This window comes from Aspergillus fijiensis (assembly GCF_003184825.1).
Source record: "Aspergillus fijiensis CBS 313.89 unplaced genomic scaffold BO72scaffold_20, whole genome shotgun sequence".
NCBI lineage: Eukaryota > Fungi > Ascomycota > Eurotiomycetes > Eurotiales > Aspergillaceae > Aspergillus > Aspergillus fijiensis.
This window is the reverse complement of record NW_024468996.1, coordinates 491,843-504,545: the sequence shown is the minus strand read 5'-3', so window position 1 is coordinate 504,545 and position 12,703 is coordinate 491,843. Positions and strand designations below refer to the sequence as shown.

Genomic DNA, 12,703 nt, shown 5'->3' with positions numbered 1-12,703 from the left:
CTACCAGCTTCGATCTTCGTGTCCCTCCTTTCTCGATTAACACTATTATTTGTCTTCTTACTCAACTTGTTGAGATCACTCTTTCTCTCACAATGAGAACCATCATTCCTTTCCTATGTGCCCTGGGTGGACTGATGATCCACGGCGCTGCTCTTCCATCTGGAGTCGCCCCCGGTCTCTCGCAGGGTCATCACGGCCGTGTGAAAGGTTCGCCCAAGCCTGTCAACTGCTCCCAGCCCCCGAGCTACAAGTCAGTTGCATACTTTGTGAACTGGGTGAGATTCCCCAATCTATAAAACCACCACCAATTCAAACACTGGGTCACATCATGAATCACTAACACCTTCTTTGGGGAAACAGGCAATCTATGCCAGAAACCACAATCCGCAGGACATTGCAGCCGAGAATCTCACCCACGTTCTCTACGCCTTTGCCAACCTCCGCGTCGACGGCGAGGTTTACCTTACTGATTCCTGGTCCGATGTGCAGAAGCACTACCCGGGAGACTCGTGGAACGATGTCGGCAACAATGCCTACGGATGTACCAAGCAGCTCTTCCTCTTGAAGAAGAAGAACCGCCGCATGAAGGTCATGCTGTCGATTGGCGGGTGGACCTACTCGAGTAACTTTGCCACGCCGGCGAGCACTGAGCAGGGACGCAAGAGGTTTGCGTCGACTGCGGTCAAGTTGATGGGCGATGTGGGATTTGATGGGTTGGATATTGATTGGGAGGTAAGTGTGCCATTGCCGTCGTCATCATGTCTCTCTGCATGCAGGATTTCCAGAAGATGAAACACCCGATACTAATCTCCATACCGCAGTATCCTGCAAATGATGCCCAGGCGAATGATATGGTTTTGCTTCTGCGTGAGCTGCGCATGGTATGTGTTTGATATTGAGTTTACTGGTCCATTCGTCTTATGGCTAACCATTTTTTGCTGCAAGGAACTTGACAAGTACGGACGGGAACATGGCAAGGGCAAACACTTCTTGCTGAGCGTTGCCTCTCCAGCGGGTAAGTTCTCTCTTTTCTCTTTCTCTTTCCGCTTACCCTCCGCCCAGCAAGCACTCCCCAAACTGACCCACCCCCATGGCAGGCCCCACAAACTACAACGTTCTTCACCTCGCCAGCATGGACGCCCAGCTCGACTTCTGGAACCTGATGGCCTACGACTACGCCGGCAGCTGGGGCCCCGTCGCCGGCCACGCGTCCAGCCTCTACCCCGCGGCCAACAACCCGGCCTCCACCCCCTTCAACACGGACCAAGCGATCAACGCGTACACCGCCGCGGGCATCCCCCCGCACAAGATCAACCTAGGGATGCCCATCTACGGCCGATCCTTCGCCAACACCGACGGACCCGGCAAGCCCTTCAACGGCGTCGGGGGCGGAAGCTACGAGAACGGCATCTGGGACTACAAGGCCCTCCCGCAGCCCGGGGCTAGCGTGACCGAGCTCAACGACATCGGTGCCAGCTTCTCGTACGATGCCGCTCGCAAGACGATGGTCAGCTACGATACGCCCAATATCGTCAAGCTGAAGGCCGAGTACATCAAGAACAGGTGTCTGGGCGGGGGCATGTTCTGGGAGACTTCGGGGGATCGGAAGGGTCAGGATAGTTTGATTGTGACGGTGAGTTTGCCCTTGGTGTTGCTTTGCTCGCTTGGAGAGGATGGATTACTCAGATGTATAGAAGCTGACGCGCTTGGCATACAGTTGGTTGATAATCTTGGGGGTGTCAATGTTTTGGATAAGACTGAGAACCAGATGGAGTACCCCATTTCGCAGTACGATAACATCAGGAAGGGTGGAGCTGGAAACCCCTGAAATTGGATATCTGAATGGATAGAGACTTTAGAAGGTTTTGTTGATGGAGGCATTTGTTCTGAGTCATGAGCACGGATTTTTGAGATGTTGCTGTGTTGCTGTCTTGCTATGTAGCTTTCGAATACCATGTCATTTTGTTTTTTTTTTTTCTTCTTCTTTTGTTTGATTCTAATCCATGCAGTACTTGCCATTCTTGGTACTTTTGACAAAAAACCACATCCGTCCTGTTTACTCTCCTGTCACTTGGACCTCACATACATTGCCGATCCCATTCAACAAATACTACAAGAAGACGAAGATATCTCTCACAGTTGCGACGCACGATGATCGGGGACCACTCGTGGCAGAACCGATCTCTTGATCCGCTCCTCAGTCACGAACATCTGATCAGGCACCCACGAGAGATCTACCTCTCCGGCCCATCGTCCATCATGGGCCAACACCAGCATACCTACTGCTTTCCCACACAGCCAAGCCTGCACCATGCCTTCGCCCGAGAACGCACACGACAACCACTCGGCTCCAGGGCCTTCGTCTCCCTCCACGGCTTCCCCACGGCCTGACGCAGAATGCGGGAGCTTGCCGATCCACGGATGTCCATCTGCGCTGAAGCCCATGTTTCCCGTCCACGCCGTGTCAACATCCCGCTCAGCGCTCCATTCGCCCCAATCCTCCTGGTCGAACGCCTTCTGGAGTGTTGTCTTCAGATGGTTCAGCGTATACGGCGGGACTCCCTCGTTATCAGATGCGATGCCCAAAGCCAAGATCCCTCGATCTGCATGCTGCCCAAAGCCCCCTCCCAGCATCATCTTGTTGGCTGTCTCCCCACCGGAGGGCAACTGAGTCAGGTAGTCAAAGCCATGCTCATAGTTAAACAGCCAGGAGTGCTCGGTTCCTTGTGGTCGGAAGCTGCGCCCTGGGTTCTGCGCCGTCATTGTTCCTTGGATGGGGTAGATGCGGCCGCGCAGTCCCGGCACCAAGTGACCGACATGCGCGTTCGTGCAGTGGATGACATGACGTGCTCGGATCGTTCCTCTCGGCGTGACGATCGAGTATCGCAGTGCGGACGGGTCTGTGGGTGTCGCGTTCTCGCGGATAGCCGTTACGGGTGTCTTGGTCTCGATCCGGAGGTCCTTGGGATACTGCTCGCGCAGACGAGCCAGTAAGCCGGTGACGAAGCGATACGGCCACATGGCGCCGGCGGGCCCGGCGATGACACCTCGAGCGTTTGGGTCCAGACAGAATTCCTTTTGTGTCTTATTGTAAGCGTCTGACCCTCTTGTAAATACACATATCCTTCAGCTCTTCTTCGGATATGCTAAAAGTTGGGAAGTAAACTGACCTTCGGTATCTCGGCTTTCTCGAAAATCTGCCATTCCACCGTCTCGGCAGGCATACACTCCTTGAGTCTCCGGATAGAACGCACCGTTTCCACCCACTTGTCATCATCAAAATGAACGCTCAGGAACTGGACTTTTCGGGCCTGGGCAACCTCTCTCAGCCCGTATTCGTCTGCCACTCGCAGCAGCTCCGCCAGATGTGCGAGGCGGAATCTCATGGTTCGGATCGCAGTCTCCACTCCATACGTCTCTTCGAAATAGCCGAATTCCTCCGCGGTCTCAAGGATGTGGCCCCCATTCCGGCCCGTCGCGCCATGGCAGACCTCACGGCCATCTAGTATAACGACAGACGGCCTCTTTTCTTGATTTCCTTCGCCAAATGCGTTCAACAATAGGGTCCTAGCGATGGAGGCGCCCGTAATCCCGGAGCCGATGATCACAACCTCCGCTTCTGTTGCGAGTTCGGCGGATTGCAAGCTTGCGAGCTCAGAGAATGGGGGGTCTTTGAGCCAGAAAGAGGGCATGCCGTGAGGTGCTGGAAGGCCTGGATCGGCGAATGCGCGGTTCAGGGCTTCTTGTCGGTCCTGAAGAGGAACTCTAGGGTCGGAGAATGCGGCCTGAACGAAAGCCATGACCGATTTCTTTCTGTCTCAGGGGGACGAGGAATTTCTGAATAGCGGATGTGATATTTTATGGTTTGGCGATTGCGAGATGCTTGCGGACGATTTAGCTAAATGATACGAAGGAGTGAGCACTTTGACTGACGAGTATTCATGCAGTAGGTATGCCAGACCAGAGCAACCGGAGAGTCTATCTAATCGGAGCGTTAGTATCAGGTACACTCATCTCAGTATTGAGTTCGGGTTCCTCGCGCGCCGAAGATTGACAATTGATAACAGAACTTGGAAGGTTTAAAGGGCAGGACTCGGCAGAAGGGTCGACCTGCCGCATTAGGAAGTGACGATAAGCATTTCCCCGCAGGTACCATTCGTGATGTGGGGCTCACCAACTCTACTTACATGAACAACACCACTCGCGTCCAGCTTCTATTCTGAGCCCCAAAGCGAAACGCAGATAAATCATGGCATTGCCGCGGTACTCTTGTGCTCAATTCAACTGGATTGAATGGGGTACAACAGCAATTGAGTGATCAAGCTCTCCAAATAGACCCCCTCCGACGCAGCAGCAATATGCACTCAACCCAAAACCACTCCTCCTCCCCCGGCAATGCCTTCTACCCGGAGACCCCTCCCATGCGCCGCCCGGACCTGACATACCTCTACCGCCTCGAATGCGACATCGACAAAGACGAGATCAATCTTGGCGCCCCCCACGCGGCGGGCGTCATCCGGAGTATCGCGAACATCGTCGGTGGTACCTTAAAGGGGCCGGGGGGCCTTTCAGGAACCGTCCTACCTTTGGGGGGAGCGGACTGGTCCACCATGATTGAAGGGACGCATGTGAGTGTCCACCACTCGGATTGTCTCAGGTTCGGTGTCTGATCAAAAACTGCAGTCCATCACGCTCGATGCGCGCTACACGGCGAAGACCGATGACGGCCACTACCTGTATATTCAAGCCCATGGGCTTTATCGTCCCGGTCCGGGGACGGCGTATGCGAGACAGGTGGCGGAGGATCCGTTCTCACGCCCGCCGCCGACGGTCACTCAGGATGATGTGGAGTTCTTCTCGCACCTGAGGATCGAGGCAGGACCCGGGAAGTACAATTGGTTGAATGGGCTGGTTTGTGTTGGGGTGATGACCTGCGTGGAGGATCGGATTGTGATTGATGCGTACTATTTGACGAATTTTGGGGGCGTGGGGCCGGATGATGTGGTGATGAAGCCTACCAGTTGAGACATTCGGAATATAATTTCTTTCTAAATATATCGGTCCGTATGCATAGGAACTGAGCAGAATGCTTGAACATGATTACATCTCAGTAGATAATATGCTATGTCCCAGTCAGCACACTAGACCCCGCTGACAACCGAGGTATCCCATATAGGCAAGTGGACGCACTACTTAGTAGATTGTGTTGATCCCCTCACCTCTGCTCACTGCACAGCACGATAAGCCCCTCTCCTCTCCTCTTCCTCGCGGCAGATCAACTCGGAGATGAACTTGTCATTCGAGCCAAGTATATAAACGTCCCAATTGGCCCCTCTTACCCAGGTGAGCTCACACGATCTTCTCTGACTCCATCATACTCCCGCGATCGCAAGTCCAACCAAACATGACAGTCACGAAACTCTCCGGCCCCGAAGACTGGCGCGCCATCGTCGCCCACAAGCGCAAGCAGCTCGACTCGCAAATCCCCTCCGCCTGGCGCCTGACCGACTCCTTCCGCGCCTCCCTCCCCGCCAACGGCCACCTTCTGGCCTTCGACGCCGTCGCCAAGAGCAACATCCTCACCTCCGCAGAACTCGACCTCACCGAGAACTACACCGCGGGCCAATTACTCCAGCGCCTCGCCTGGGGCGACGTCAGCGCCGTCGCCGTGACCACCGCGTTCTGTAAGCGCGCCGCCGTCGCGCAGCAATTGGTCTGTCTCGTATCCTCCCCACTTGCGCTTCCAGTCGAGTTCTCTCGCCGGACAGACACTCACACTCCACCCCCAACAAAATATAGACATCCTGTCTGACAGAGCACTTCTTCGATCGAGCGCTCGAGCGAGCAAGGTATCTGGATGACTATCTGACGCGGGAGGGGAGGGTCGTCGGTCCGTTGCACGGGTTGCCGGTCAGTCTCAAGGATAGTTTCCGCGTGGAGGGGGTCGATACCAGTGTCGGGTATGTGTCGTTTCTGGGACATGGCCCGGCGCAGGAGAACTCCGCGTTGGTCCAGATGTTGTGGGATCTGGGGGCGGTGTTGTACGTCAAGACGAATGTGCCGCAGACTATGATGGTGAGGGATACCCTCAACTTTGGTGGTTGATTTGGATGAGGAGAGTTGGTGCTTCCTCTCTTCGGGTCGGGTCTGGAGACATGGACTGCACCGTACAGTACAGCATATGCTAACGACAATCCCAGACAGGCGACTCAGACAACAACATCTATGGCCGCACCCTGAACCCCCACAACACGAACCTCACCGCCGGCGGCTCGACGGGAGGCGAAGGCGCCCTCGTCGCCCTCCGGGGCTCCATCCTCGGCGTGGGCACCGACATCGCCGGCTCGATCCGCATCCCAGCCCTCTGCTGCGGCGTCTACGGCTTCAAGCCCACCACCGCCCGCATCCCGTTCGCGGGCCAGGCCAGCGGCGCCATGGAGGGCTTGCCGGGCATCATGCCCTCCGCCGGCCCACTGGCTCAATCCTTTGAGGATTTGGAGTTATTCATGTCCACAATCCTGGACGCATCCCCTTGGCGATACGACAGTGCCGCCATCGCAGCGCCTTGGTGCAGGCCAGCGGCCATGAACCAGCAGCAGCAGCAGCTACTAACAATCGGCGTCCTCGGCGAATGCGCACACTTCCCGCTCCACCCCCCCGTGAAACGCGCCTTAGAGAATGCAATAGACGCCCTGAAGAAGAAAGGCCATCGCATCGTCTACTTGAACCCTAACAACGACGACAACAGCACCACCGCATCCTCACCCTCACCCTCCACAGCCTTCGCTCTCGCAACCAACCTCGCCCACGCCAACCGCCTCAGCTTCCAATATTTCATCTACGGCCCCAGCGAAGACCACATAACCCCCAGCGGCGAACCGCCCGTCGCCTCCGTCGCGAAAGCCAGTTCCCCAATGTTCACAGGCCCCTTCCCCGTCCCGATGAACGAGACCGTCTCCCCATTCACATTAATCGATACCCTCCACAAGGAACGCCAGAAGTACAGCGACGCGTGGCGCGCGACGTTCGTCACCAACGAATTAGATGTCGTCCTCGCCCCGGGGGCCCAGAGCCCCGCCGTCGAGTGGGATACCTTCGGGTGGCCGCCGTACACCCTTGTGTGGAATCTGGTGGACGTATGTTCTGTCTCATTCTTGCGCTGTGGTCATTGAAGATAGGGATGCATGCTAACATTAGCTTCTGCTATCGACAGTATCCAGCCTGCATCATCCCCTACGGCAAGGCCTCCAAGGTCCTCGATCCGGAACCGATAATCCTGACGGATGGCGTGCAGCCGAGTTGTATGTCTAGACCCTCTATCTTCCCCTGCAGCTGGCTGTAATCTTCGCGTGTGGCTGGATATATGCATGGTTGAAATCACTAGGAACCACTGGATATTTTGTTTGACTAATGCTGGAAAAAATGCAGACCATCCCGACGCCGTCGACGGTGCGCCCTGCGCGATCCAGGTGGTTGCGCCGCGGTTTCACGACGAGAAGTGCTTGGCGGCTGCGAGGGTCATTGATCGGGATATTCGGTTGTAGGATTGGACTTGGTAAGGCGATCGATAGACGGTGATTTGGTGGGTCGACGAAGAAGTTGGAGAAGTTATATCGGTAACTTACCTTGTGTGCCGTTGACAATATCGAATGCATCATCCCTCTAGTTGAATAGAAGCAGCGATGAAATCAGCATTAGCAGTCGCAACAGCTACAGGTACAGTAAGAATAAGCTATGCAGGGAGCATTCACCACGGAAAGAGAATCAATTCTCATGCAGAGAATGTTATATTATATTGATTGCTATAAACAAACCAAGGCTCGAATATAATGTAATGTCCCGACTATAAATTACGATGAGATCCGTGGCAGAACAGCGGATAAAATCGTACTCAAAGATCGTCGAGGGCATTTCCGAAGAAATGCCTTTTCTCTCGTCTCATACCGATCTGCACTCTTTCTGATGATAAAAGTACAGCGGCATCCAGCTCAAGATCATCCGAGAGAGGAAAACGGAAAACCGAGCGAGGCAAGAGACATGCAACAGGAAGTTTCTACCGGTTTACAACCCACCAAACCCGAAAACCCGAATGGCGGAAACAGTACAAGTGATGATGGGCATTGCGATCAATTATGGGTATCTAGGAACCCGCATACACGACATTATCCCGATTAGACGCCAAGAATCTCCATCGTTTCAAAATCAGTAAGCCACCCTGGTGCGCATGTCCTGCATTCTTGGTTAGTTATCGCCACGAATAATTCAATACCACGGGAAAGTGACTCACCGAAATCTTGCGCTCGATCTCGCGCACGGAGCGATCAAGCTCACCGGCAATCATCATCTTCGTGTCATTAGGCAATAAGAAATACATCTCACACAGATCTCCGTCAATGACACCTTTGACGGGTGCATAGTAGCTGCGGTAGATCAGGTGGTCCCGACCAGCGAGAGGAGGGTGCTGTGCAGCCAACTGCATCTCCAGGCTTTGAAAGAAGTCGACATCCTCCCGACTAATGAAGGGAACCAGCATTCCAATGGTGCCTTGGAAACCAGTCCAGACGAGAATGTCGCGTCCTCCCGCCACCAGCTGCGTCTTATGCAAGCTGGTCGGAATGTCCTGGGTGTAGACATGGATCATCAACTCCAGGCGGTTAGGGGTTCCGTGCAGATAACCACGTTCGTGAATCAGATGGGCACCCGAGCCATCCTCATCCGCTTCCTCGGAAGTCTTCTTGGGACAGCGCAGCAGCCAGAGATTGCCGAATTTGTCACCACCAGCAGTTGTCTCGTAGTCAACCATCGTAGTGGTGGTTGTCCAGCGGGAGAGCGAGTCATCCACGAAAGGAATCAGAACATTCTCCTGGTATTTGTAGACGACATAGGTGACACTCTCACGGACATCGCTAACAACAATCCGACTTCCTTGGGTCTGCAGACCGACGATGGTCGTAGGCACAACCGGCGCCTGACACTTACGGAGAAGTTGCTTCATTCCGAGGTCATAGATTCGCAGCAAAGACCCAAGACCGACGATAAGACGGCCTTGGAATCCAAGAAGGGCAAGAGGAGGGTCGTCAACCTTGGTCTTGTGGATGAACTCCAGCTCTTTACCGTCTTCTTGGAAACGGTAGATGTGGATGTACCCTCCGGCAGAAGACTGAGGGTTGATCGTCATGTCTTTGACAGTTCCAACAACCAAGAACGTCTCATCGTCCTGACTGGTGAAGGGAACTGCTGCAACGCTGACTGCGGCCTCATTTTCTTCAAGCTCCACGGTATAGATAACTGATTTAGCTTCCAAGGGATCAACGACCTGGATGCAAGAGGCCCAGTGACCAGAGCCTCGAGGATAACCGAATTCTTCCGGTGGCAAGACAGTTACATCTTCACCACGGGTTTTGGCATCCTCGAGCAGCTGTGTTCTCGTGGCAGGAGCAAGGACATTGTTGTCCGACTCGATGACATAGAATAGCGGCTGCTCTGGGTGCTTCACAAAGCGTCGCGGGGTGTATGCAAGTGGAATTGACTGCTGTAGCATGTTGTTGTCGAGCTTCTCAATGGAGAAAATCCTGAAAGCCACAATTAGCTTGGTTCGTGACACAACATCCAGACAAAAATGGTGTGACAGTAATGATCTCAGTAGGAACAATTGGAAAATAAAATAAAGTTGATCCACATAGATATTCGGATCCCTTGTGTTCATCATATGATCGGTGGAGAAGTTGGGAAAGAATGAAGAGAAGGGTCAAACATACCGTAAATTCTGTCCTTGAATACCAACCATGCCTTCCACGCACTGTTCACTCGAGAAGTTCCAGCCCCATTCGAGCCCAACATAGTCAAGTGGTGTAAGCATGAAGCCCTTTGTTTGAACATCCGAGTAGCCTAGCCAAGGACGAGAACTGAGCGCGAGAACTGCAGTCTGTCCCTTGACAGAAACCTGGAACAGCTTGACGGCCTTGGATCCCAAGAATCGTGTACGAGTATCTGATAGTTCGCCAGTGACCTCATCAAGCAATGTTCGGAGGTAAACACCCGAGTGTAGTCCGATGTGCAGATACAGCGTCGTGCCTCCAGAGCTAGAGTCCGCCATCGACATGATGTTCAGAGCCGACGGGGCCGCAGTAAGAGCCTGAACAGATTTGCTTTCCAGCGTAGTATCTGGGTCCAAGCTAAGAATACGCACAGTCGAGTCATCACACCCGACCGCGAGGAACGAGCTACGAACACGACCCTCTGGAACCTCACCTAGACTCAGGCAGGTGACAGTACCGGTCATCTGACGGCGTTCATCGTACTCAGCAAGGGAACCGTCCGCATCCATCTCAAAGTACACGATTTCTCCAGAGCTCAAAGCAACAGCAACTTGGCGTTCATTTGTAGTCGCTGCCACAATTGACCGGTGCTGGGGAGCAGGCCACTCGTTAACCCGTCGGTCGGCCAAAATGTGTCGGATACCACGAGGGTGGATCTGAATCAACGAGTCCTCGCCGAGTTGTTGAACAGCAAGCGTTGGGGCAGTGGAAAGAAAACCGGTGTCGGTCACTTCTTCAACCGTCTCGCCGATACTGAGCACAAGTGTGCCGTTGGCAAATGAAAGAATAATGTAGGCATCGAACTCATCCGCGCGAGTCAGCTTCGTGGTCCACACCGCAGACGGGACGCTGGGAAGCTCAGACTCAACGATCTCAGACACCTCTAGACCGTGTTTCAGCGTTCTAAAGGTGCTGCGAGCGCCTGTGCCAGATATCGTATAGATCTGAGGAGCGTCGTCTTCCGTCAAATTCGCAACTTTGCTGTCGATCAGCGGATTCAGCGAATTGATTGTCTCCACGAGATTGAGGTTCTCTGCGGCTCTTGGCTGGAAGTAGACAGGATCACAGGCCACTGTAGGATCCGGATTGAAGTTCTCGCTGGAGAATTCAATCTCCTCATCATCATCTCCCAGCTTCTCGAACTGGTAGAAGTGATGATTACCAGCTTCGCTTGCCACATACAAGAAACCGCTCTTGAGAATCAACAGGTTGGAAGCAACGGGAACGGTGTCAAAGTACTTGATCTTGAGCCGTCTCACTTCGCCTGTGAGCTGACCATTATCGTCCTCAACCATGTCAATGTTGAGCTTGAAAAGGTCGCCGTCATCGGACTGCAAAAGGAAGAAGAATGCTCCTCTCATCTTATGCATGACACCGGCGGTGATATGCCGTTTGCGCTCGGGGTTTTCAGTGGCACCCTTGCGCCGCGGGATAGGCACGCGGAAGGCATCTTGGTTCGAGTGACGGTATGTGACGCTATCTTCCCCACAGACCAGAACACCGCTGGGGCCATCTGCACCGCCGGGGACTTGAAAAAGTAAGGATGCCGTGCGATCAACGGGATCAGACCACTTGCGGACAACGTGATTGAGACCGAGGTCCAGCTCATAGTACACCAAGTGCTTCTCGATCTCTTCGAAAGCACGTCCAGTCGGATCCTGATCCGACTCGGAATAATCCACCTCCAGTGCCGCAAAGATGGGGTTTTCATATCCTACATCCAGAGCGGACATGGCAAAGACCAATGTCTGTGGCTTGTGAGCCTCAAGCGGTGAAGAGATCGTCAGCTCGGCCTGCGAGTTCCGATTCAGAACATAGACGAGCTTGTTCTTTTCCACCGACGCCATCATGCAGGCTCGACCCTTAGGGTCGACCGCCAGATACTGACCCGGAACCACTCGACGAACGCCAGACTTGCCAAAGGTCTCGAGGTGAATCCTATGGAATCTATTCTGCGCCGCGACATACTCGATGATGGTAATGCGTCCAGAATCCGAGCCAATGATAATATAATCTATAGGCAGGTCTCAGCACCGTTTTCACGACTAGCACCCAGCATCAAGGTTCGCCGACCGGGGCACGTCCCATCACCGAGTAGGACGGTTCGGCAGAGATGGATCATGCTGCCCGGAAAGCTTGGAAAATCACTATGATGATCTTGGACCAGGCAGGGGCAGAGAATAATCAAGCATACCTTTATTGCTACCAGCTAGCCTAAAAGCTGCCAGAGAGCGAATGATGCCGAAGACATCCTGTGAAAAGAGCGGAGTGACCTTGCCCTGTGTAGGATCGGGACGGTGAATCGTCAGCTTGGAGCCGGACGCTGTGACGATTTGCTGCTCCTTGGTTCCGGCGAATTGACCCAAAATAGCCTGAGTCACAGCAGTGGGAGGCTGGATCGTCAAGGAGTACATGAACATGTGCGAGGTGGTAGCCATGATCGGCAGACTGAGCTCTCACAGAGCTTGCACCGGAAGGAATGAAAGAGGGGAGGGGTGTGTTGTTTACGTCACGTCACAATTGCAGGCAGGGAAGCACTACAGTGAAAGCAGTCCCATTGCTGCCGAGAAGGCAATTGAGAAGGGAGGACTCTCGAGAACGAGTGTCCTCGCAAGTAGAGGGGGAGGGGGGGTGGGGATGAGGATGGATTGTGAAGGAGAGGTCTTGTACGAGACAGGACACTTCCAGGATTAAAAGTGTGAAAATTCCGATGCGAGAAAGGAAATGAGCTTGTGCTGTTTGCTTGGTTTGTAATGTCACGTGCATTACATACAATAACCGGTACTGGTATCAAGAACCCCCTCCAGTCACTCAAATACTGTTCTAGACCGTATGGCAGCACACCCGGCGTCTCCCGCCCACCGGAAAGGCGGACGATGGGATTC

At 53.9% G+C, this 12,703-nt stretch overlaps 5 protein-coding genes across 5 annotated transcripts; 3 read left to right on the top strand and 2 right to left on the bottom strand.

Annotated features, from left to right (window-relative positions):
* Nucleotides 1-134: 134 nt before the first annotated feature.
* On the top strand, nt 135-1,927 carry BO72DRAFT_428195 (glycoside hydrolase family 18 protein; the record flags this gene model as incomplete). Its single annotated transcript, XM_040943019.1, has 6 exons — nt 135-275; nt 361-732; nt 822-881; nt 946-1,015; nt 1,098-1,633; nt 1,718-1,927. 6 exons carry the CDS (start codon nt 135-137, stop codon nt 1,826-1,828), a joined length of 1,290 nt encoding a protein of 429 aa, XP_040801922.1. The 3' UTR covers nt 1,829-1,927.
* Nucleotides 1,928-2,097: 170 nt separating this feature from the next.
* Nucleotides 2,098-3,899, bottom strand: BO72DRAFT_428193 (NAD(P)/FAD-dependent oxidoreductase). The gene is made up of 2 exons (XM_040943018.1): nt 3,171-3,899; nt 2,098-3,075 (listed from the first exon to the last, which is right to left on the bottom strand). Exons 1-2 carry the CDS (start codon nt 3,798-3,800, stop codon nt 2,134-2,136), a joined length of 1,572 nt encoding a protein of 523 aa, XP_040801921.1. The 5' UTR covers nt 3,801-3,899; the 3' UTR covers nt 2,098-2,133.
* A 327-nt stretch (nt 3,900-4,226) lies between these two features.
* Nucleotides 4,227-5,025, top strand: BO72DRAFT_485758 (DUF3237 domain-containing protein; the record flags this gene model as incomplete). The annotated part of the gene is made up of 2 exons (XM_040947903.1): nt 4,227-4,628; nt 4,684-5,025. Exons 1-2 carry the CDS (start codon nt 4,359-4,361, stop codon nt 5,023-5,025), a joined length of 612 nt encoding a protein of 203 aa, XP_040801920.1. The 5' UTR covers nt 4,227-4,358.
* Nucleotides 5,026-5,380: 355 nt separating this feature from the next.
* gmdB (general amidase GmdB) lies at nt 5,381-7,603 on the top strand. The gene is made up of 5 exons (XM_040950099.1): nt 5,381-5,713; nt 5,800-6,075; nt 6,201-7,136; nt 7,214-7,301; nt 7,429-7,603. Exons 1-5 carry the CDS (start codon nt 5,405-5,407, stop codon nt 7,542-7,544), a joined length of 1,725 nt encoding a protein of 574 aa, XP_040801919.1. The 5' UTR covers nt 5,381-5,404; the 3' UTR covers nt 7,545-7,603.
* Nucleotides 7,604-7,758: 155 nt separating this feature from the next.
* Nucleotides 7,759-12,493, bottom strand: BO72DRAFT_403270 (DDB1/RSE1 family protein). The gene is made up of 4 exons (XM_040942227.1): nt 12,013-12,493; nt 9,759-11,832; nt 8,288-9,572; nt 7,759-8,229 (listed from the first exon to the last, which is right to left on the bottom strand). The coding sequence occupies exons 1-4, from the start codon at nt 12,254-12,256 to the stop codon at nt 8,203-8,205; spliced, it is 3,630 nt and encodes a 1,209-aa protein (XP_040801918.1). The 5' UTR covers nt 12,257-12,493; the 3' UTR covers nt 7,759-8,202.
* Between the last annotated feature and the right edge of the window lie 210 nt (nt 12,494-12,703).